The sequence below is a fragment of the Oncorhynchus gorbuscha genome, linkage group LG09 (assembly GCF_021184085.1).
Source record: "Oncorhynchus gorbuscha isolate QuinsamMale2020 ecotype Even-year linkage group LG09, OgorEven_v1.0, whole genome shotgun sequence".
Taxonomy (NCBI): domain Eukaryota; kingdom Metazoa; phylum Chordata; class Actinopteri; order Salmoniformes; family Salmonidae; genus Oncorhynchus; species Oncorhynchus gorbuscha.
In genome coordinates this window covers 61,859,860-61,886,337 of record NC_060181.1, presented here as the reverse complement: position 1 = coordinate 61,886,337, position 26,478 = coordinate 61,859,860, and the positions used below count along the sequence as shown (strand labels likewise).

Genomic DNA, 26,478 nt, shown 5'->3' with positions numbered 1-26,478 from the left:
CTTTGAAGCATCTCTACAAAATACTCTATATTTTGATTTGTTTAACACTTTTTGGTTACTACATGATTCCATATCTGTTATTTCACAGTTTTGATGTTTTCACTATTATTCTACAATGTAGAAAATAGCCAAAATAAAGAAATTAGTAGGTGTGTCCAAACTTTGTTTTATATATACTGTATATGTATATATTATCATTTTGGGGGGTAGGGGGACCCTGGAGGTCGGGCACCGGGGCACGTGGCTTGCATTAGGTAATCCGTCCCTGACCGCCCCTGACATCACACCTCGACTTTTTGTCTACAGTTGGTTGGTGTAGCCTTACTACTCAAACGCCCATTGTTTTCACCAGCCATGTGCAATTTACTCTGGAAGTCTGCCTTCAAAAAAATAAATCAAGTACTTTTCTAAAAATGTATTTCTCAGCTCCTCTTTTAACGCTTTTTAGATGACATAGTATTGGCACAAGGCTCTTTTAAAATAGAATACCTTTACATGAAGTGATCTTCGTGGTAATGATTCGTTCTCGCGTCCAATTTCAGCACCATGGACAGATACCATGTGTCAACAATTTACAACAAACAACCTCTTGTGTTGCTACTTGATACCTGGCATCTGTCCATGGTGTTGAAATCGTAAGTGATGATGGTTCATTCACTAGCGATTGGTTTTGAACTTTTATATGTATTCATTTTTTAAATTAATCTAATTATCTATACATATCGTGCTAATTGGTTTAAATGCTTTTGGTTATCATGAAACCATGTCAATGCATGAAATAGGCTGCCTGAAGTTAGTACAGTATTTGGATTGGACTGGATACATTGTTTCCCCATTTGATTGGCTGGCAATATTGTAATGTCGTTTGTATTCTATTATTCTGTCGCCATTGGCTTTCGTTGCAATCTTCAAAGTGCTATTGGTTGCATTTTCTTGGTGTAAGATTAGCCATCATTGGTTAATTAATTGCACGGCACTAAACTCACATTCCGTTCTCAATTTCTCATAGCTTACTTTAAAAACATCGAATTGTCTAGTCACTTGTGTGTGCTGACTGATACGTAAGAGCTAAATGTAGGCTATCTGTTCTACGAGACAAGAAAGATTATGAGCCTTTTATCCTATGCTAGCCTATAGCCAAGTTACAGTAGCCTTGGTTATGCCCACAAAAATCGATAGAGAGTATATTACCACGAAGAGGGCGTAACGTGATCACCGGGTCTTGAATGCAGCAGCATCTTCAAGTAATAGCCTAAGCTAGCCTGCAATATTTGAACAAAACTGAACCGCGCGATGTATGAGGATGCTTCAGGACCCATCCCACTGTAGTCGGAGCAGCAGTCGCTTGCCCCTTCATGCGCACGCCTTGGACATAAGGATATATGAACGCCGACATTTCTCCACTTCCCTACAAGCACGTTTGTGGTGCTGAAGTGAATCAGACAACTGTTTCCCGAGATGTAAAGTTGTAATTTTGCGGGATCAGAATGAAACATGTTGACAGGTTCGGTTTCACTTGAAATTCTAGCACGGGGGACGTCAGTGTGCAGCACTGAAAATACCGTTTGTGAAGTTGGACAACCATGACGAGAAGTAACCGGAATATGTCATGTTTCGGCGAGCCTGCCTCGTTTGAAATGATCTGCTCTGGTGTGATATGACTGCAGTATCCTTGAAACATAAAGGTAGGCTGCCTGCTTAGACCAAAATATGCCTTTTGATAGCAAGAACAATAACTAAATCTTGTCCAGATCAACATGTGGCACTTTGAAGATCCATAGACATTATTGTGATGAACCAAGCAGCAGCTACTGAAAGGATCATGTGTAATAATTCACACTAATGGCATGAAAACATATTCTTGTTAACATGGATGATAAATCCAATAAATTGATCTTAGTTCCTATTTTAGCTGTTCTTTTTGTAATGATAGGCTATCAATATATATGTCCAGCCGGCAGCAATTCTTGCCACTTTAAAACTGGGGAAAATTTGAGAGGGGTCAGTATACTTTCTACCCAATATCGGACAAACGAAGACTTTTACACAGAACTGGAGGATGACAGCCCTCCGAAATTGCCGTCAAAATTCAACTTTACTGAACGAGACCTTCAGCGGCACGTGGATTTCAACATCAAAGGATACGATGTGATAGTGTTTTTACACATTCAAAAAACCGGGGGAACCACGTTTGGAAGGCACTTAGTTAGGAATATTCGTTTGGAGCAACCATGCGACTGCAAGCCAGGGCAGAAGAAATGTACATGCCACCGACCAGGGAAAGAGGAGTCCTGGCTGTTTTCTCGATTCTCTACGGGCTGGAGCTGTGGTTTGCATGCCGACTGGACAGAGCTCACCAATTGTGTACCTGTCATCATGGACAAGAAGGAAGCTCAAAAGAACAAAAGGTACTGTATAACATTCTATTCGCTCTCTCTCTCTCTCTCTCTCTCTCTCTCTCTCTCTCTCTCTCTCTCTCTCTCTCTCTCTCTCTCTCTCTCTCTCTCTCTCTCTCTCTCTCTCTCTCTCTCTCTCTCTCTCTCTCTCTCTCTCTCTCTCTCTCTCTCTCTCTCTCTGTCTGTGTGTGTGTGTGGGGGGGGGGAGAAATACCTTTACATTCATATTCACACTTTCCATAGCATTACCTTCATGAAAATGTGCTTCTGTAACTTCTGGAATTACAGCACGGCCTACAGTTCAATGTGCATTGAACTCTGAGACTATGAACTGTAATACAACAAAACTATTTTGGTAGTTACCTGTAATGCAAACAGTCTTTTGAAGTTATCTGAGGCAACAGGGAGTTGTTGGTGATAACTTACAGGTCTCAGAGATAGACAGACTGTGGACCAGTTAAATTAGAGATCCCAAGTGCAGCTGGTGGAAATCTATCTCTCAGCACAGAGAGATAGTGTAGAAGACAGTGAATGGATGTGATAGAAGCCTGAAATCACATAAAAACTTTGGTCATAGTGTTAAAATAAGGTCAGACAGAGTGGATTTTGTAAACCAATTAGGTGTTACCAATAACATGGGCATTCCTGCAACTAAAATGAATTGAACCATAAAATGGTGCCACTGCTAGGAATTGATGATGCATGCTATATTCTCAGAACTGCTAAGTAGGTGCTTTCTGTTTGATCTGCGCATGACTTTCCCTTGAAAACATCACAGGGTGCAAGGTAAAGAAGGGTGGGAAAAGTCAGATGAAGTTCATCCATCTCAAGTGTGAAGAAGCGTCACTCTCCTGCACTGCTATGAAAAGGATAGCATGGAAACTCATGTAGAACATAAGGGATGTATGTCTATGTTGGCCACAAGGTTCACAGTCTCCCTGGAGGACAGAACACAGCCCTGTTTTCTCAGAAACATCTTCACCACCATTATCCACCACAGCTGTAGCAAACACAAAAACGACAGTTTACTCTTAGGCAGGGGCGACTTTTCACTGTGGACAGGGGCGGGGCATGCCCCCCCTCCCACATTCTGAAATTGCACTTTGTCCCCCACCGTTTTATGATTGGAATGTGATATTAAACGAGGCAACGGTGTGCTTTAGGACGAGGCGGACGTCTCCGAGCGGTCTGGTTGGCTGTTTTTTAGTGTTTATCTGACTGGGGGGAAAAAATAATTAAAACAAATATTTATGTCCCCCCTACTTCTAAAACCAAAGTTGCACCCCTACTCTTAGGTCTTTTCTACAGTTTAGCCAAGGACAGTGTTCAAATATATTGTATGAGGTGGCCAGTCTGGAATGTATACACCGATGAGAAACACTCCGATTTTTCGAGGATTACAGGTGGGCTATTCAAGTGGACTATCTGAATGGCATGCCAGTTTATCCGTTTATAGTGTGGGTTATATCCTTTTGTCTGGTATCTGCTTTTGTGCAAAGGCTCTCGACACTCCTCATGTCAACCATGTCATCTCTAATCCATTATAGTCTCCTTTAATCATTTTATATCCCCAGCTCACTATCTGTAGCATGTATTGTAATGTGTCCATGCTGTTCATTTTCTGAAACATTATTTTTCTCTGGTCACTTTTCAAAGTCTTTTTTTTGTCCTTGAATTACCTTTCAATGATGCAGGAATACAGTCACAGCAGCTACCATTCTCCCACTCTCCATCTCTCTACCTTGTATATCCATTGTTCTCTCCCTGCCTACTGTTTACCTAGAAGCACCCTGTTACGCAGGCTTCACGCCCCTCTGCCTTTTTGTCTGCATCCTCTATTATGAGAAAATAGGTCTGTCTCAAGCATATCCTCATTATGTCCCCACCTCTGTAAAAGCTCCTGTTGCAGTTGCCCTTACTTTTATTTCCTGGTATTAAAGCCCACTGCAAATAAATGTAGTCTAGACCAAACGCTACATAATCTCTGCAATCAAACCATGACCTTCAGAGATTAGGAAAGTGACATTTAAAGTGATCCATTTTCATGTATTCACAGATTTGCATACAATTGAGGCCCACTGGGCGTACCAAGTCATTTCAACGTGGATAATTGGGTAATGTTTGGTTGAGACATTGATTACAACCTATATTCACCCACTCAAAAAGTTTGTTGAATTTCCAATGTGTTCCAATGTGTTATCACTATGCTTTCAACCAAATTCCAATTGAATAACAACGTGAGTTTTTGGTTTAGTTGTAACCCAAATGTCTGTCACTGTTCTTTCACTCATTTAAAAGCACAGCAAAATTCAAATGGGAATTCCATGTCAGATATTTTGGTTATTTATACAACAAATTAGTGTTATCACTGTGCTTTATCTAATAGCACAAAGAAATTGCTTGATTTGCAGTTGATATTGCATAATAAGTACATAGTGCAAGTGATCAATGCAGTTCGAGATTCTGCACAGATTATTACAGCAATTGTGAAGATCTCCACAGACCTGCGACAACCTATTCTTGCTATCTTGAACATGCCCGCTTTATATGATTACATAAGAAGACATTTATAGTTACAGTAACCTCAAAATATGGCCATGGATGTGTTACCCATTTTACAGTATATTGTTACATTAGCGATATAGGATCTTCATTTGAGCCAGTTTGCTACAGCAGGAAATGAATGAGGCAACAGGAAATGTGAGTTATGATATGTGGATTATAATTAATGGACATCTTTGTCGCGGTTAATACATTTTCCATAAGGGAAAATCAAGTCTGAAACGTCAAAGGGGAAATTAGACACTTCAGAAGCCTTTTTAAGCCTCAAATTACACTACAAATTCTCCTGCAACAGGGGATCAAATTAAGATCCTACACCTGTAGTAGGCTATTTACTGGGCTATTTGCTGTGTTACAAAAGTAATATGGAATTGTGTTTGGTTGACAACACAAAATAATATCAACATTTAAAGAAGATATGTGTACTGCTTAGAATAGTTCCATCTGAGACACTGACTTAATCCCATTCTTTAACCTTTATTTTTGGTTGAGTTTGAGACTTGAATCCAACATATCATTTGTGAACTTGTCGACAAGTTAATAGGCTATTTATTGTATTACAAAAGTAATATTGACTTGTGTTTGGTTGACAACGCAACCAAATATCAACATTTAACGGAGATGTAATAGTTCCATCTGTTCCCCTGACTTAGTCTGGCTTTAATTCCAGTTTTTCTACATATTACATATAATTCCATCTCAACCAAAAATCTAAGTTAAAGAATATGACTGAATAAATGAAATCCAACTTTAAATGCACATTAGTCCTATTCTTTAACTTAGATGTTTGGTTTGCTCTGTTAAACCTGCCCTTTGGAATGACTTCGATAGCAACAGTAAATCTATTTAGTTGTTAAGTGGAGATCTCTCTCTCAACAATCATTCTCACGATAGCACATTAGTAATAGTCAGTTACAAATATCATACTCAAGCAGGGCTGGGCTTGGTTAAAACCCTGGATAGGAGACCAAAAGTTAGCTGTAGATAGATCAATTCTCCAGTAGGATGTGCTGCCCAGCCTATTGTTATATTTTCTGATAGTGGAAATGGAGTTGAAGATGTTGTTTTAAAAGGTACAAATTCAACATACAGTATTTTATACAAGGTTTGTCTATGTTGAAATTTGGTGACCGTGGTGACATATTCCTGTGGTTGAAATGTCACCCTCAAAACAACAGTTTTACATGATAACATCTTTCAAATCCATTGAATTTTCCATGTACAGTTCATTCTGAAATTTTTCAGAACTCTTGACTTTTTCTACATTTTGTTACGTTACAGCCTTATTTTAAAATGTATTAAATACTTTTTCCCCTCATCAATCTATACACATTACCCAATAATGACAAAGCAGAAAGAGGCTTTTAGACATTTTTGCAAATCTATTACAAATAAAAACCAGAAATATCTTATTTACATAAGTAATCAGACCCTTCAATATGAGACTCGAAATTGAGCTCAGGTGCATCCTGTTTCCATTGATCATCCTTGAGATGTTTCTACAACTTGATTGGAGTCCACCTGTGGTAAATTCAACTGATTGGACATGATTTGGAAAGGTACACACCTGTCTATATAAGGTCCCACAGTTGACAATGCATTTAGAAGTACAGTTCTTACCATTTAGAAATATTACAGGGAGAAATTGACTGAAGGCGAAGGGCAAAGACTTTTCTCCATTTCATGATATGTATTATGAGCCCTAAGATCCTCTGTCGGTGTATTATTGAAACGTGCATCTGCAGCCTTCTTCATCAAATCATTTGACATGATGGCGTGTACTTCATAACCTTGGCCCACTGACTGTCTGAATTTGTCTGAACTGCCCCGAGTCGATGATGTATGTGATCGGTTATTCCAACGACAGCAGATATAATGTATAATAAATACTCAGTATCTGTATGTATAGTTTAAATACAGATAATTAGTGTCACAAAATCATTATTTCTGCATTAAGGATTCCTCAAGCTTTAATCCCAAATTCACAAGGCAGAGTTTAATCAACCAAAACCCAGGGACTCTAGGATCATAGGAAGGGGTAAAGCTGTAGTGATTATATATTTTTTTAACTGGCTTTACATCCATATGGATGAGGGCATCTATCTATGTTCACTCAGAGGTTTAAAGAGTTGGCCAGTGGGCAGCATCATGCCAAAGACACACACACACACACACACACACACACACACACACACACACACACACACACACACACACACACACACACACACACACACACACACACACACACACACACACACACACACACACACACACACACACACACACACACACACACACACACACACACACACACACACACACACACACACACACACACACACACACACCTTCCCTTCACTCTCTGGCCTTTGAAGTCTGGAGATCTACTGATGATCTGTCTATGAGTTTGAAGGGGCTCGTGTTCTTGTGTGTTCACGTTGTACATAATATGTGAACATTTCTTCACAGCTGTGATGTTTATAGTGACCCCTACAAAATACCATATGGCTAATGCTGGTTAAGGTCCACCTAGTTTTAGATTGACGTAATTTACAATATATTGCACAAATTCCATGTAATTTGAGTTTCTTTCACATTATAATTACACAGTAACTACCAAACAGTTTTATACCAGTTACCATGTACACTACCGTTCAAAAGTTTGGGGTCACATAGAAATGTCCTTGTTTTCCATGAAAACATCAACTCTGTAAAAATCGGAACTAGAGGTCGACCAATTATGATTTTTCAAGGACCGAAAATTGGAGGACCAAAAAAAGCCGATACCGGCCGATTTAGTATTTAAAAAACGTATTTGTAATAATGACAATTACAACAATACTGAACGAACACTTATTTTAACTCAATATACAGAAATAAAATCAATTTAGCCTCAAATAAAATGAAACATGTTCAATTTGGTTTAAATAATGCAAAAACAAAGTGTTGGAGAAGAAAGTAAAAGTGCAATATGGGCCATGTAAAAAAGCTAACGTTTAAGTTCCTTGCTCAGAACATGAGAACATATGAAAGCTGGTGGTTCCTTTTAACATGAGTCTTCAATATTCCCAGGTAAGAAGTTTTAGGTTGTAGTTATTATAGGATCATTTCTCTCTATACGATTTGTATTTCATATACCTTTGACTATTGGATGTACTTATAGGCACTTTAGTATTGCCAGTGTAACAGTATAGCTTCCGTCCCTCTCCTCGCCCCTACCTGGGCTCGAACCAGGAACACATCGACAACAGCCACTCTCGAAGCAGCGTTACCCATCGCTCCACAAAAGCCGCGGCCCTTGCAGAGCAAAGGGAACAACCACTCCAAATCTCAGAGAGAGTGACATTTGAAACGCTATTAGCGCGCCCCCTGCTATCTAGTTAGCCATTTCACATTGGTTACACCAGCTTCATCTCGGGAGTTGATAGACTTGAAGTCATAAACAGCGCAATGCTTGAAGCGCAGCGACGAGCTGCTGGCAAAACGTACGAAAGTGCTGTTTGAATGAATGCTTACGAGCCTGCTGGTGCCTACCATCGCTCAGTCAGACTGCTCTATCAAATATCAAATCATCGACTTAATTATAACATAATAACACACAGAAATACGAGCCTTAGGTCACTAATATGGTCGAATCCTGAAACTATCATCTCGAAAACAAGACGTTTATTCTTTCAGTGAAATACGGAACCGTTCCATATTTTATTTAACGGGTGGTATCCATAAGTCTAAATATTCCTGTGACATTGCACAACCTTCAATGTTATGTCATAATGACTTAAAATTATGGCAAATTAGGCGGCCCAAACTGTTGCATATACACTGACTCTGCGTGCAATGAACGCAAGAGAAGTGACACAATTTCACCTGGTTAATATTTCCTGCTAACCTGAATTTCTTTTAGCAAAATTTGCAGGTTTAAAAATATATACTTCTGTGTATTGATTTTAAGAAAGGCATTGATGTTTATGGTTAGGTACAGTCGTGTAACGATTGTGCTTTTTTCGCAAATGCGCTTTTGTTAAATCATCCCCCGTTTTTGCGAAGTTGGCTGTATTTGTTAGGAAGAAATAGTCTTCATAGAGTTCGCAACGAGCCAGGTTAGCAGGCAATATTAACTAAATATGCAGGTTTAAAAATATATACTTGTGAATTGATTTTAAGAAAGGCATTGATGTTTATGGTTAGGTACACATTGGAGCAAGACAGTCCTACACACTGCATCGATTATATGCAACGCAGGACACGCTAGATAAACTAGTATTATCATCAACCATGTGTAGTTACTGTAACTGGTGATTATGATTGTTTGATTGTTTTTTATAAGACAAGTTTAATGATAGCTAGCAACTTACCTTGGCTTCTTACTGTATTCACGTAACAGGCAGTCTCCTCGTGGAGTGCAATGTAATCAGGTGGTTAGCTGAAAGGTTGCAAGATTGAATCCCCGAGCTGACAAGGTAAAAATCTGTCATTCTGCCCCTGAACAAGGCAGTTGACCCAACGTTCCTAGGCCGTCATTGAAAACAAGAATGTGTTCTTAACTGACTTGCCTAGTTAAATAAAGGATAAATAAAGGTGTAAAAAAAAATAGCCCAAATTGGTGTCCAAAATATTGATTTACGATTGTTATGAAAACTTGAAATCGGCCCTAATTAATCGGAAATTCCGATTAATCGGCCGACCTCTAAAAGAAAGGTCCTCTCACTGTATTCAGATGTACCGATCCTGTGCAGGTGTTGTTACACGTGGTCTGCCACTGCGAGGACGATCAGCTGTCCATCCTGTCTCCCTGTAGCGCTGTCTTAGGCATCTCACAGTACGGACATTGAATTTATTGCCCTGGCCACATCTACAGTCCTCATGCCTCCTTGCAGCATACCTAAGGCACGTTCACGCAGATGAGCAGGGACCCTGGCATCTTTCTTTTGGTGTTTTTCAGAGTCAGTAGAAAGGCCTCTTTAGTGTCCTAAGTTTTCAAAACTGTGACCTTAATTGCCTACCGGCTGTAAGCTGTTAGTGTCTTAACGGCCGTTCCACAGGTGCATGTCCATTAATTGTTTATGGTTCATTTAACAAGCATGGGAAACAGTGTTTAAACCCTACAATGAAGATCTGTGAAGTTATTTGGATTTTTACTAATTATCTTTGAAAGACAGGGTCCTGAAAAAGGGATGTTTCTTTTTTTGCTGAGTTTACATGAAATTAGTTGCAAAATGAATAGGAAATATAGTGAAGACATTGACAAGGTTATAAACAATGATTTTCAATTTAAATAATAATTGTGTCCTTCAAACTTTGCTTTCGTCAAAGAATCCTCCATTTTCAGCAATTACAGTCTTGCAGACCTTAGGCATTCTAGTTGTCAATTTGTTGAAGTGATCTGAAGAGATTTCACTTCATGCTTCCTGAAGCACCTCCCACAAGTTGGATTGGCTTAATGGGCACTTCTTACATACCATACGGTCAAGCTGCTCCCACAACAGCTCAATAGGGTTGAGATCCAGTGACTGTGCTGACCACTTCATTGTAGACAGAATACTGCTTCTTCCCTAAATAGATATTGCATAGTTTGGAGCTGTGCTTTGGGTCATTGTCCTGTTGTAGGAGGAAATTGACTCCATTTAAGCGCCGTCCACAGGGTATGGCATGGCGTTGCAAAATGGAGTGATAGCCTTCCTTCTTCAAGATCCCTTTTACCCTCTACAAATCTCCCACTTTACCACCACCAAAGCACCCCCAGACCATCACATTGCCTCCACCATGCTTGACAGATGGCATCAAGCACTCCTCCAGTTTCTTTTCGAATGCTCTTTGTGATCCGAACACCTCAAACTTAGATTCGTCTGCCCATAACACTTTTTTGTCCAATCTTCCTCTGTCCAGTGTCTGTGTTCTTTTGCCCATCTTAATATTTAATCTTTATTGGCCAGTCTGAGATATGGCTTTGCAACTCTGCCTAGAAGGCCATTATCCTGGAGTCGCCTCTTCACTGTTGATGTTGAGACTGGTGTTTTGCGGGCACTATTTAATGAAGCTGCCAGTTGAGGACTTGTGAGGTTTCTCAAACTACACACTCTAATGTACTAGTCCTCTTGCTCAGTTGTGTACCGGGGATTCCAACTCCTCTTTCTACTCTGGTTAGAGCGAATTTACACTGTTCTGTGCAGGGAGTAGTACACAGCTTTGTACAAGATCTTCAGTTTCTTGGAAATTTCTCACATGGAATAGCCTTCGTTTCTCAGAACAAGAATAGACTAACAAGTTTCAGAAGAAAGTTCTTTGTTTCTGGCCATTTTGAGCTTGTAATCGAACCCACAAATGCTGATGCTCCAGATACTCACCTAGTCTAAAGAAGGGCAGTTTTATTTCCTCTTTAATCAGGACAACAGTTTTCACATGTGCTAACAATTGCAAAAGGGTTTTCTAATGATCAATTATCCTTTTAAAATGATAAACTTGGATTAGCTACTACAAAGTGCCATTGGAACACAGGAGTAATGGTTGCTGATAATGGCCCTCTGTACGCCTATGTAGATATTCCATTAAAAAACTGTCCGTTTCCATCTACAATAGTCATTTACAACATTAACAATGTCTACACTGTATTTCTGATCAATTTGATGTTATTGTAATGGACATAAATGTGCTTATCTTTCAAAAACAAGGACATTTCTAAGTGACCCCAAACTTTTGAACGGGAGTGTATGTATATATATATATATATATATATACTTGAATGAGTAGGTGTGTCCGAACTTTTGACTGGTATTAATAATATAATACCAGCCAAAAGTTTGGATACACCTACTCATTCAAGTATTTAAAAAAAACTATTTTCCACATTGTAGAATAGTAGTGAAGACATCAAAACTATGAAATAACACATGGAATCATGTAGTAACCAAGAAAGTGTTAAACCAATCAAAATAGATTGGAGATTTGAGATTCTTCAAAGTAGCCACCCTTTGCCTTGATGACAGCTTTGCACACTCTTGACATTCTCTTAACCAGCTTCATGAGGAATGCTTGTGCAACAGTCTTGAAGGAGCTCCCACATATGCTGAGCACTTTTTGGCTGATTTTCCTTCACTCTGTGGTCCAAGACATCCCAAACCATCTCAATTGGGTTGAGGTCGGGTGATTGCGGAAGCCGGGTGATTGTGGAAGCCAGGTCATCTGATGCAGCACTCCATCACTCTCCTTGGTCAAATTGCCCTTACACAGCTTGGAGGTGTGTTTTGGGTTATTGTCCTGTTGAAAAATAAATTGTCCCACTAAGCGCAAACCAGATGGGATGGTGTATTGCTGCAGAATGGTAGCCATGCTGCTTAGGTGTGGCTTGAATTCAAAATAAATCACAGACAGTGTCACCAGCAAAGCACCCCAACACCATCACACCTCCTCCTCCATGCTTCATGGTGGGAATCACACATGCAGAGATCATCCGTTCACCTACTCTGCGTTTCACAAACATACCGCGGTTGGAACCAAAAATCTCAAATTTGGACTCATCAGACCAAAGGACAGATTTACACCTGTCTATTGTCCATTACTCGTGTTTCTTGGCCCAAGTAAGTCTCCTCTTATTATTGGTCTCCTTTAGTAGTGGTTTCTTTGCAGCAATTATACCATGAAGGCCTGATTCACGCAGTCTCCTCTGAACAGTTGATGATGAGATGTGTCTGTTGAACTCTGTGTGCTGCAAATTTTATTTGGGCTGCAATCTGAGGTGCAGTTAACTCTAATGAATTTACCCTCTCCAGCAGAGGTAACTCTGGGTCTTCCTTTCCTGTGGCGGTCCTCATGAGTGCCAGTTTCATCATAGCAATCCAATGTATATTCCATGGAATGTATATGTATATATTCCATGTAAAGTTCATTCGGAAAGTTTTCAGACCCCTTGACTTTTTCCACATTTTGTTACTTTAAAGCCTTATTCTAAAATGGATTAAATAAAAATGTTTCCCCATCAATCTACACACAATACCCCATGATGACAAAGTGAAAAAAAGTTTTTAGAAATGTACTTATTTAAATAAGTATTCAGGCTCCTTGTTACGAGACTCGAAATCAAGCTTAGGTGCAATGTGTTTCCATACGAGTTGATTATCTATATCAGGTCCCGCAGTTGACAGTGCACGTCAGAGCAAAAACCAAGCCATGAGGTCGAAGGAATTGTCCGTAGAGCTCCGAAACAGGATTGAGTCGAGGCACAGACCTGGGAATAGGTACCCAAAAATGTCTGCAGCATTGAAGGTCCCCAAGAACACGGTGGCCTCCATCATTCTTAAATGGAAGAAGTTTGGAACCACCAAGACTCTTGCTAGAGCTGGCCGCCCAGCCAAACTGAGCAATCGGGGGAGAAGGGCCTTGGTCTGGGAGGTGACCAAGAACCCAGTGGTCACTCTGACAGAGCTCCAGAGTTCCTCTGTGGAGATGGGAGAACCTTCCAGAAGGACAACCGTCTCTGCAGCACTCCACCCATCAGGCCTTTATGGTAGAGTGGGCAGATGGAAGCCACTCCTCAGTAAAAGGCACATGACAGCCCACTTGTAATTTCCCAAAAGGCACATAAAGACTCTCAGACCATGAGAAACAAGATTCTCTGGTCTGATGAACCAAGATTGAACTCTTTGGCCTGACTGCCAAGTGTCACGTCTTGAGGAAACCGGACACTATCCCTAAGGTGAAGCATGGTGGTGGCAGCATCATGCTGTGGGGATGTTTTTCAGTGGCAGGGACTGGGAGACTAGTTAGGATCGAGGGAAACGGAGCAAAGTACAGAGAGATCCTCAATGAAAACCTGCTCCAGAGCTCTCAGGACCTCAGACTAGAGTGAAGGTTCACCTTCCAACAGGACAACGACCACAAGCACTCAACCAAGACAATGAATGAGTGGCTTCGGGACAAGTCTCTGAATGTCCTTGAGTGGCCCAGCCAGACTTGAACCCGATCGAACATCTCTGGAGGGACCTGTAAATAGCTGTGCAGTGACGGTCCCCATCCAACCTGACAGAGCTTGAGAGGATCTGCAGAGAAGAATGGGAGAAACTCCCAAAATACAGGTGTGCCAAGCTTGTAGCGTCGTACCCAAGAAGACTCAAGGCTGTAATAACTAACAAAGGTGCTTCAACAAAGTACTGAGTAAAGGGTCTGAATACTTATGTAGATGTACTATTTCAGTTTTTTTTCTTTATAAATGCTTTTATTTGTCCTTATGGGTTATTGTGTGTAGATTGATGAGGGAAAAAAATACATATTTAATTCATTTCAGAATTAGGCTGTAACATAACAAAATGTGGAAGAAGTCAAGTGGTCTGAATACTTTCCGAATGCGCTGTATATAAAATGTGATGTTGCAACTTTTGGGTTTTGATTTACTCATATTGGTAGGCCTAATTTAGTTTAAATGGGAGAGGTTGAGCTGTGGAAAACAGTCAAGCACCATCCACAAGTTTCACTGAGTGATGTAAAATATATAGCCTTAGGAGATAATTAAAAATCCACATTTGCACATAATATGATTGCCTAAGTAAATAAAATGCCATCTGTTTGTTACTGCCTACCAAAAGGCTGTTATACTTATGAGATTCACAGTCAATTATTAAATGAAGAAGCCTGTTATTTGGCTGTTCTGACCAGTCAGTCCATTGAATTAATTAATTAATTCACCATGAGTTTAATTCTCTCTTTAGCCTACAGTCGATTGTACCCAAGTAGCTCCTTGATCTTTTAATGTCAGAGAAGGGCGCAAATGAGAGAGAAATGTGTTATGCGAAGCACACCCTTGATGCTGAAACCGCAGTGTTTGTAGCAGAGAAATGACCTCCCTGCTTTGAAGAAGAAAAATACAATGGTGCACTAAACTGCAAGGGCATGAGCACATGATTTATTTCTGCAGTGCCAAGTGTTTCCTTTGCTCTGGAAAGCGCTCACTGGATGCGACAGCTCCTCGTTTCATAGCTGCAGCATCAATTCTGCACTCTGAGTCCTCCCCTCCCTGTCTCCTAAATGGGCCCCCAACAGCTATTTCAAGAGCATATTACCACTGCCTCTATTGAGACTCTGAGAACAAACATGTCACCTCAGACAGTTCAGTGACAACATTATGAAAATGTAAAACTCCAAACACCACTTGTTTAAAACAGAAAATTATGGAGAAATGTTCTTCGTCATTTATGCACAATTTCCTCTCTCCTCATTGTCTTGCTTAATCTTAAATTAAGTGAAAGGCCTCTCACGTGCGTTGACTGTTAATGTTAATCGTTTTAGCTCTGAATGGAGCTTTTAATGATTGATATATAAGTTAATGAGATATCTATAATGTGACACCATTAATGGTGCCATAGATTTGGATGCATACTTATAAGCTTCTTTAAAACACTTATACAGACCTTCTGTATAGGTTACATATATTTTCAGCAGAAGCTAGATGAGTGCTTAAAAGTGGCCCAACCTGCTGATGGTGTTGTAGAGAAGCACAGGGTTCATATTTCACAACCAGATTCTGATGGCACGGCCCTTGTTTTGCAGCTGAGAGCCCCTCAGACTGAGTGGCTGTCTGTCCCAGGGTGAGTGTCCATGGCAGCCAGGCCTGAGGCGGCAGCTAGTGCAGGGGCTGAGGTGAGGCGGGGTGGTGAGCATGGGGCGGCGGGGCCTGACTGCCTGGCCTGACTGGCATGGCCTTTTCAGGCGGGCACGGCGAGCCAGCCCAGCCGTGCAGCCCGGTGAAAGGTCAGGCATGTCAGAGAGGATCAGCGTGTCGTCCTGCAGCGGGGCTCCACTGGAGTGTGCTGCCAGTCAGAGGAGAAGAGGAGAGCAGCGAGGGAAGTCTCAATGCTCATTTCTGCAGGGCTTTGGGGAGAGAGATGCCTCTCCGAGCTGTCCTCTTACGTTGCTGCTGTTTGGAGAGCAGAGTGGGTAGATGCATGATTTACCAGAACTGGGAGACATCTAGAGCAACATCGGCTTTTGTCACGCAACGAGATAATGGTCCTTGATTCATCTCAAATCATTCAAAGTTTATTGTTCACGTAGAAAGATTTGCAGATTTTATCGCAGGTGCAGTGAAATGCGTATGTTTCTAGCTCCAACAGTGCAGCAATTCCTAGCAATACAATAACAATACACACATAATCCAAAAGTAAAATAAATCAAACATGATACAAATAAATGGACGAGCAAAAACAGAACGAGCAATGTCAGAGTCTGGAATATAAATATATATACAGTGAGTATACCAAACATTAGGAAAACCAACACCTTCCTTTGGCCCTCAGAACAGCCTCAATTCTTTGGGGCATGGACTCTACAAGGTGTCGAAAGCATTCCACAGGGATGCTGGCCCATGTTGACTCCAAAGATTACCACAGTTGTGTCAAGTTGGCTGAAGGTCCTTTGGGTGGTGGGTCATTCTTGATACACACGAGAGTTGTAGTTCTTGACATAAACCAGTGCGCCTGGCACCTACTACCATACCTAGTTCAAAGGAACATAAAAGTTTTGTCCTGCCCATTCACCATCTGAATGGCACACACACAATCCATGTCTCAATTGTCTCGTATGGACTCGGGAGAGGCAAAGGTCGAGAGTCATGCATCCTCCGAAACACGTATGAAATATCACATTTACATAGAGTACCAGTCAAAAGTTTGGACTATCAAGAGTGTGCAAAGCCGTCATCAAGGCAAATGGTGGCTACTTTGAAGAATCTAAAATCTAAAATATATTTGGATTTGTTTAACACTTTTTTGGTTACTACATGATTCAATATGTGTCATTTCATAGTTCTTCACTATTATTCTGCAATGTAGAAAATAGTAAAAAATAAAGAAAAACCCTTGAATGAGATTTTGTGTCCAAACTTTTGATTGGTACTGTAAGTATTCAGACCCTTCACTCAGTACTTTGTTGGAACACCTTTGGCAGCGATTACAGCCTTGAGTCTTCTTGGGTATGACACTACAAGCTTGGCACATCTGTATTTGGGGAGTTTCTCCCATTTTTCTCTGCAGATCCTCTCAAGCTCTGTCAGGTTGGATGGGGAGCGTCTCTGCACAGCTATTTCCAGGTCTCTCCAGAGATGTTTGATCGGGTGCAAGTCCGGGCTCTGGCTGGGCCACTCATGGACATTCAGAGACTTGTCCTTAAAAGCCACTCCTGCATTTTCTTAGCAGGTTTTCATCAAGGATCTTCCTGTACTTTGCTCCGTTCGTCTTTCCCTCGATAGTGAGTAGTCTCCCAGTCCCTGCTGCTGAAAAACATCCACACAGCCTGATGCTGCCACCACCATGATTCACTGTAGGGATGGTGCCAGGTTTCCTCCAGACGTGACGCTTGGCAGTCAGGCCAAAGAGTTTCATCTTGGTTTCATCATACCAGAGAATCTTGTTTCTCATTGTCAGAGTCCTTTAGGTGCCTTTTGGCAAACTCCAAGCTGGCTGTCATGTGCCTTTTACTGAGGAGTGGCTTCCTTCTGGCCAGTCTTCCATAAAAAAAAGGCCTGATTTGTGGAGTGCGGCAGAGACGGTTGTCCTTCTGGAAGGTTATCCCATCTCCACAGAGGAACTCTGGAGCTCTGCCAGAGTGACCATTGGGTTCTTGGTCAACTCCCTGACCAAGGCTCTTCTCCCCCGATTGGTCAATTTGGCCGGGCGGCCAGTTCTAGGAAGGTTATTGGTGGTTCCAAACTTCTTCCATTTAAGAATGATGGAGGCAACTGTGTTCTTGGGGACCATCAATGCTGATTTTTTTTGTACCTTTCCCCAGATCTGTGCGTTGACACAATCCTGTTTCGGAGCTCTATGGACAATTCCTTCAACCTCATGGCTTGGTTTTTGCTCTGACATGCACTGTCAACTGTGGGACCTTATGTGGACAGGTGTGAGTCTTTCTAAATGATGTCCAATCAATTGAATTTACCACAAGTGGACTCCAATCAAGTTGTAAAAACATCTCAAGGATGATCAATGGAAACAGGATGCACCTGAGCTCAATTTCAAGTCTGAATACTTGTCAGAGTGTTTATGATTCTTTAAAAAAATATATAAATTAGCAAAAATGTCTAAAAACCTGTTTTTTCTTTGTCATTATGGGGTATTGTGTGTAGATTGATGAGGGGGAAAAAATAATTTGCAATGAGCTTGTAACCTAACAAAATATGCAAAAAGTCAAGGGGCTCGAATACTTTACGAAGCCACTGTATATGTAAAAATCTTGTGGGTACGCTACAATGTCTTGAATGACTATTTAACGGCCTAGGAACATTATAACAGTTGTCTCCCTCTGGATGAAAACCATGCACAGAATAATTTCCCACAGTATTGAAACACTGTAGGCAGGCTTCATGTCTCCCCTCTGTTGTCCTCTGTCATCTGATCACATTCTGCAGGAGTCAGGCTCCTCTCTATTAGACACAGAATGCACCTTCTGCTCCACTTCGTCATCATTACTAGGGCTGCTCATCTGATCGGAGAAGATTAAAGGTACCAAACATATGGCCCGGAGCCTCAACAATAACACAACTCTGCTTCCTTAATAATGAATCGAAAGAAACCCAACCGAAGCCTTTTATGCACCAAAAACGGCCAAGAATCATATATTTCATGAACATGAAGAGACCCAACATCATTACATTATCACTCTCAGAACAGGGTCAGATTGCTCTCTGTTCAACTGGAATGGAGCATGGTGTGATTTTCACACACTATCCCAGAGAGCTGAGAGTGTGTGAGCGCAGGGTGCTCAAGTCACCTTAGTTGCTAACCAGAGAGAGAGAGAGGGCTGACTGTTGATTTTCCTACTGCTGCTGCTTTACCCAGCAGGCTCTCTGTCCTTGCTTTAATTATTGACAACGTCCCTGCAAATTTGGTGAAACTGCAAATCAAAGTTCCGCTCGGCCAGATTACTATGCCATGCAAAGTAATAAGCCTAAAATTGCTGTCTCATTGATTTACCAAAATGAATACAAAGTATCTTACCTGTGAAACCCCCTCTGTTTAGCAGTTGTCTTGACATTTAACAAATCACTGGCATAGCTGTGGAAAAAGGAGCGGATTAACTTGTCATTTCTCAGCATATTTCTATATCCCCACCTTAAAACTGCTTAAGGTTCAATTATTGAAAGTATTAGTACCTTTAATATTAGCTGCAGTGCTTCTCATCATCCATTCTCATTTACATTTCAAAGCTTAACGATTAAGTCCTAACTATGCAGATGCTGATGAAGCAGTTGTGAATGAAGTATAAAACTTCATGAATTAACCCACTGTTTTTGTCTTATGAACATCAGTCCAGAAGTACAAAAGAGCCTAACAGCAGGAGTTTTTAAAATTTGTTTTACTTTTACGGTAGCTCAAAATAGGGGCTACCCATCACCAGACACTTTGATTCTAGTCTTAAGAAAAGGGGGATGTGTGCACGCGTGCGTGTGTGCGCGCCTGCCTGGGTGCATGTGTGTGTGTGTGTGTGTGTGTGTGTGTGTGTGTGTGTGTGTGTGTGTGTGTGTGTGTGTGTGTGTGTGTGTGTGTGTGTGTGTGTGTGTGTGTGTGTGTGTGTGTGTGTGTGTGTGTGTGTACAGTGTGTGTACAGTGTGTGTGTGTACAGTGTGTGTACAGTGTGTGTGTGTACAGTGTGCGTGTGTGTACAGTATGTGTGTGTGTACAGTGTGTGTGTGTGTGTGTACAGTGTGTCTCAGTTCAGCTGAGCTCCACAGCGCGTACAGCACGGTAATAGCTGCTCCCGCATTCCCCTCAAACAATTTGGAATATAATAGATTCACAACCTCTTCATTTCCAAGACAATCAGAGTAATGAGCAACCTGCAGCAGCAGTAATGGCCCCGTTATTACTCACATGGCACAGCGATGACACGCTACTGCCCAGCTCCTGGCTGAATAATACCCCACATCATATTTTATTCATTATAGCCTACGCAGAGAGGGCTGCAATTACTGCATGCCCCTTACCACTTACCGCTCAGATCACCCAGCCATGTCTGCCTGCCTCCACCTGTCCCCTGGTGCCTGGGCTTTAGCCAGTTAGATATCCCCCTGCATGTGGGCACGTGGGTGGGCATGGACTGTCAGGATGACCCAGACAGACCAATTGTGGTGATACAGTGTGGTGTGTTTTTGAACTAATACAGTGCTATTCCATAACGTCATCACATGCCCAAACCACAGCAGTCAGCCAGTGTGTCACCAATGCTCTGTCAGTGAGGTAGGCATAACCCAAATGTAATGTCATCTCTCATGTACATCCTCAAAGCCAAGAAAACCTAGTTTGGCCATTAACATACAGGTGCGTTAGTAATGTTTGAGTAGTAAATAGGAAGCCTTATGTAAATAAATAAGTACATTTGTGGATCTAGGAGTTCCCAATGGTCAAAATGGATACATTCCATTCATAAGAAATACAGCACTGGACCTAGTTATCACAGTGAAGGTTTTATTCTCTCAGGGATCTCCTGTTCAGTGAAACAACAGCAACTGAAAATGCCCCAATAAGGGTCTGACCCAACACATGCAGCAGCAGCAGCAGGCTGTAGGCCAGGTGCCTTAAGGGAGCACAGATGAACCTGTAGAAGTAAAGTTTTACAGATTTACAACCTTGGCCGCATCAGCAGGCCTGCCAGGCGAGCGATCCCGATTATGGGATGTTTATTATGTGTGGAGTGTGCCCTTGTGGTGCCAGTCCTCTCAGGGTGTGGGGATTGCTTTTCATGTGCCGTTAATCCAAGCTGTCATCGGTTCGATAATGAAGTGTAACCTAGACAGGGGGTGTTACAGCATCAGTCAAGCACTTATTCACTGTCTTGACAAAGCAAATTAAAGGGAGTCAAGGTTTTAAATATGATTTAAGATGAGATATATTATCAGTATCATCGGTGTTGCAATTTGAAAACACGTTCAGAGATGATATAGTCAAGTAGTCACAGTGTGCTCAGGATCACATGCAATCATCTCAACTCTTCTCATATGTGTGGTGCTTGTGGAAACGGGGTTCTGGGAGGTATGCTGATTTGTTTCTGAGTAATGTTTTTATGGGCCTTAAATATGCCTGTTCTATGATTCTGATGTTTATCTCTGTAATGGAAGATGTGCGACAAACTAGCAAATATTCAATACTTCAGAACCTAACAGGTAAAGGGGTTAGAAACGCTAATAACTGCTAACCTGGTTTTGTTCTGTAAGTGGCACTTTTTGCTCTTTTCAAGGGATGGGTCCCAACCTCTTAAAGGCCCTAGGATCCATGTGTACGGGGGTGGAGGGCCAGTGACATGGATGACAACCCTACTTGGGATGGGGGAAAGTTTGAGGGAAATTAAAGGACAACTGGAGGTCTACTTAGATCCAGTTGGTGCTGCAGTATGTTTAGCAGGGTATCATGGTACAGCTACGTGGACAAAGGACAGACAAAGGTTCTGGTGGTATTGGTAAGTATGGATAAGTATCTCAAAATAATGTCCAGGAAAGTGGTACATTTCTCAAATATAACCCATCATGGTAATTGGTGAATTGAGGAAATGTAGCTATAATTCCAATGGTTTGGCTGATAATAAATAGGAAAAAGAGGGCAGTTTTTACATGGTTAAAGGAGGACAACCATTATTATTTATTTTTTACAGCAAACTCATTCAATATACTCTGACAAAGTGGCTTGGGAAAAAGAGTGGGATGGTCAAATCTAATTCTGTCATGGGCTAAGGAATTCGAAAGGTGTTATGATTCTATTAAAAAACAATCTAGATCTTGAGGTGTAATCCATTATCCATCCTCAAGGAAGATGGATTGCATTTAATATACTGCTTAATGATAAACAGATATGGCTCGTTAATCTATTTGGACCGAATAATGAAGATCTGAACTTGTTTGAAAATGTTTATAATAATTAAATTACTTTCCAATATAGAAGTAACTCTATTATAATTGTAGGGGACTACAACACAGTTTTAATTACGTCAATAGACCATAAAGGCAATCATACTACCAAATGTCACCCTCTGGCGCACAAAGAGATTGCGAATATTATAATCACTTTGTAATTTACTGATATTTAGATGGCTTAAAAGCAAGGATCTCGTAGAATATACTTGGATGAGGCGTAATCAAGATAGTCATATTGATTATTTTCTTGTATACTTTTTTTAAGTTAAAAAAGTATTGAATGAGGATCGAAAGCAATCAGATCATCAACTTATATCTTCCCATTTAACTATGAAAGACTTTTCACGAGGATGGGGATATTGGAAATGTAACTAGGGTTTATTGACTGACATTACTTTATTTTTAAAAAACTAAGGAATTCATAACAGACTCCCCCTCTCTGGCGCTCGAGGGCGACAGGCAGCCCATCATTACGCACACCTGTCACATTATGTGCATCAGCGCAATATTGGACTCACCTGGAATCTTTCACTTTGTTGATTTCCCCCTCTATATCTGTCTGTTCCTCAGTTTGTTCCTTGTGTCAGCACTAATATCGTTATGTTTGTCATGTCCAGACACTGTACTGTCTTGTTTCATGTCTGTTTATTAATTAAATGTTCACTCCCTGTACTTGCTTCTCTTCTCCTAGTGTCTGTCCTCACAGAATTCTGACACCACAATTTGAAACATCAGGGAATTTTTTTGTTGTTGTCTTGGTTGGTGACGTTTGGTCTGGGCCTGCTGCCGAAGTAACCGGGGGTGCATCAGCTCTCTTCTCGGGATTCCACGCCTTAGCTGACTTGAGAGGTTTCCTTGCCTCGGGTTGGCTCAGCAGGCTCCCACTCCACGTCATGCCTCAGCCAGTTCGTCAGGCTCCCACGCCTCAGCCGGCTCGTAAGGTTCCCATTCCTCGGCTGGCCTGTCAGGCTCTCCCAGGTGGGATGCCGGGTGGCACCCCTAGAGGGAGGGTACTGTCACACCTGCTCATGCTCCCCCTCTCGAGTGCCAGGCGGCCCATCATTATGCACACCTGTTACCATCATTACACGCATCAGCGCAATATTGGACTCACCTGGACTTGCCCCCTCTATATCTGTCTGTTCCTCAGTTTGTTCCCTCGGTCAGCACTAATGTCATTACCTTTTTCATGTCTGACGCTGTCCTGTCTTGTTTCATGTCTGTTTATTAATTAAATGTTCACTCCCTGTACTTGCTTCTCGTCTCCAAGTATCTGTCCTCACAAATACAGGTTCAGCGCACCCACTTATCTTATGGGATGCCTTTAAATGTGCCTTTAGAGGCCATTCAATAAAATGTTAACACAAAAACAAAAACAAAACGCTATCGGTCAACTCTAAAAAATCTAACATTACACATCGATGGTGTTGATAAATGTAGTACAGAAGTACTGAATCATTTAATAATCTAGACACAAAACAGGAGTTTGAAGAATTTATTCAGAAAATATTAGGTTTTATTTATCTAATAAAACTGAGCAAATTGGATGCTAAACCTTCAATATAGAAACATGGCCAAAAATAACCTAAAATAAATTGTTCCAAACGATGGAGAAATCCTTATCTCACCAAAGGACATTGTGAATGAGGAAGTAAAATATTTAAAACAAACATTAGATGCTGTTCTTCCACTAACCTCATTGCAACTCCCCTCCAAGTCTCCGACCACTACCTTGTATCCTTTTCCCTCTCGCTCTCATCCAACACCTCCCACACTGCCCCTACTCGGATGGTATCGCGCCGTCCCAACCTTCGCTCTCTCTCCCCCGCTACTCTCTCCTCTTCCATCCTATCATCTCTTCCCTCCGCTCAAACCTTCTCCAACCTATCTCCTGATTCTGCCTCCTCAACCCTCCTCTCCTCCCTCTCTGCATCCTTTGACTCTCTATGTCCCCTATCCTCCAGGCCGGCTCGGTCCTCCCCTCCCGCTCCGTGGCTCGATGACTCATTGCGAGCTCACAGAACAGGGCTCCGGGCAGCCGAGCGGAAATGGAGGAAAACTCGCCTCCCTGCGGACCTGGCATCCTTTCACTCCCTCCCCTCTACATTTTCCTCCTCTGTCTCTGCTGCTAAAGCCACTTTCTACCACGCTAAATTCCAAGCATCTGCCTCTAACCCTAGGAAGCTCTTTGCCACCTTCTCCTCCCTCCTGAATCCTCCTCCCCCCCCCCCTCCTCCCTCTCTGCAGATGACTTCGTCAACCATTTTGAAAAGAAGGTCGACGACATCCGATCCTCGTTTGCTAAGTCAAACGACACCGCTGGTTCTGCTCACACTGCCCTACCCTGTGCTCTGACCTCTTTCTCCCCTCTCTCTCCAGATGAAATATCGCGTCTTGTGACGGCCGGCCGCCCAACAACCTGGCCGCTTGACCCTATCCCCTCCTCTCTTCTCCAGACCATTTCCGGAGACCTTCTCCCTTACCTCACCTCGCTCATCAACTCATCCCTGACCGCTGGCTACGTCCCTTCCGTCTTCAAGAGAGCGAGAGTTGCACCCCTTCTGAAAAAACCTACACTCGATCCCTCCGATGTCAACAATTACAGACCAGTATCCCTTCTTTCTTTTCTCTCCAAAACTCTTGAACGTGCCGTCCTTGGCCAGCTCTCCCGCTATCTCTCTCTGAATGACCTTCTTGATCCAAATCAGTCAGGTTTCAAGACTAGTCATTCAACTGAGACTGCTCTCCTCTGTATCACGGAGGCGCTCCGCACTGCTAAAGCTAACTCTCTCTCCTCTGCTCTCATCCTTCTAGATCTATCGGCTGCCTTCGATACTGTGAACCATCAGATCCTCCTCTCCACCCTCTCCGAGTTGGGCATCTCCGGCGCGGCCCACGCTTGGATTGCGTCCTACCTGACAGGTCGCTCCTACCAGGTGGCGTGGCGAGAATCTGTCTCCTCACCACGCGCTCTCACCACTGGTGTCCCCAGGGCTCTGTTCTAGGCCCTCTCCTATTCTCGCTATACACCAAGTCACTTGGCTCTGTCATAACCTCACATGGTCTCTCCTATCATTGCTATGCAGACGACACACAATTAATCTTCTCCTTTCCCCCTTCTGATGACCAGGTGGCGAATCGCATCTCTGCATGTCTGGCAGACATATCAGTGTGGATGACGGATCACCACCTCAAGCTGAACCTCGGCAAGACGGAGCTGCTCTTCCTCCCGGGAAGGACTGCCCGTTCCATGATCTCGCCATCACGGTTGACAACTCCATTGTGTCCTCCTCCCAGAGCGCCAAGAACCTTGGCGTGATCCTGGACAACACCCTGTCGTTCTCAACCAACATCAAGGCGGTGGCCCGTTCCTGTAGGTTCATGCTCTACAACATCCGCAGAGTACGACCCTGCCTCACACAGGAAGCGGCGCAGGTCCTAATCCAGGCACTTGTCATCTCCCGTCTGGATTATTGCAACTCGCTGTTGGCTGGGCTCCCTGCCTGTGCCATTAAACCCCTTCAACTCATCCAGAACGCCGCAGCCCGTCTGGTGTTCAACCTTCCCAAGTTCTCTCACGTCACCCCGCTCCTCCGTTCTCTCCACTGGCTTCCAGTTGAAGCTCGCATCCGCTACAAGACCATGGTGCTTGCCTACGGAGCTGTGAGGGGAACGGCACCTCAGTACCTCCAGGCTCTGATCAGGCCCTACACCCAAACAAGGGCACTGCGTTCATCCACCTCTGGCCTGCTCGCCTCCCTACCACTGAGGAAGTACAGCTCCCGTTCAGCCCAGTCAAAACTGTTCGCTGCTCTGGCCCCCGAATGGTGGAACAAACTCCCTCACGACGCCAGGACAGTGGAGTCAATCACCACCTTCCGGAGACACCTGAAACCCCACCTCTTTAAGGAATACCTAGGATAGGATAAGTAATCCCTCTCACCCCCCCCCTTAAGATTTAGATGCACTATTGTAAAGTGACTGTTCCACTGGATGTCATAAGGTGAATGCACCAATTTGTAAGTCGCTCTGGATAAGAGCGTCTGCTAAATGACTTAAATGTAAATGTAAATGTCTTGTCAAGTTCCTTGGCAATCGATTCCTTTCAGATGGGGAAAACCCCTGGCCTCGATGGCATTCCAATAGGGATATATCAAATTCTTTATGAACTACTGAAAGATCCATTACTATCATGTTTTAATTACTTGTATATAAAAGGCAAACTGAGAAAGCCTTCGATACAGTATGTTTAGAATCATTTTATAAGTGCCTGGATTCTTTCAACTTTGGAGAATCTCTCATAACGGTTTCTCTGAGAAATGAATTGATAAGAGGCGTAAAACAAGGTTTCCCTCTGTCAACATACGTACAGTATTTGTTATGGCCATTGAACTGTTAGGTATAAAAATCTGATCTAATGATAACATTAAGGGGCAAACAATGCATGCCGGTGATTAATTCATTTCACCTTTCACATCACTTTTCATTATGAAGCTTACAGGTGGTCCCCAGTAACATTGTTTGATTACAAGCACACAATGATGAGAGACTGTAGCCTTGTGAGTCACCCACTGTTGTGTAGCCAGGTGATCTAGGTGATCTAGTTACAGTATGGAATTCACAACGAAG

The 26,478-nt window shown here is 42.3% G+C and overlaps 1 protein-coding gene across 1 annotated transcript in view; it reads left to right on the top strand.

The window, feature by feature from the left end:
- The first annotated feature begins 1,029 nt into the window (after positions 1 to 1,029).
- Positions 1,030 to 26,478, top strand: part of hs6st3b (heparan sulfate 6-O-sulfotransferase 3b) — a 112,107-nt gene continuing 86,658 nt past the window's right edge. Inside the window, exon 1 of the mRNA XM_046363050.1 lies at positions 1,030 to 2,408. Coding sequence (XP_046219006.1) covers positions 1,870 to 2,408 — 539 coding nt within the window. The 5' untranslated portion in view covers positions 1,030 to 1,869. The remainder of the gene's footprint in view (positions 2,409 to 26,478) is intronic.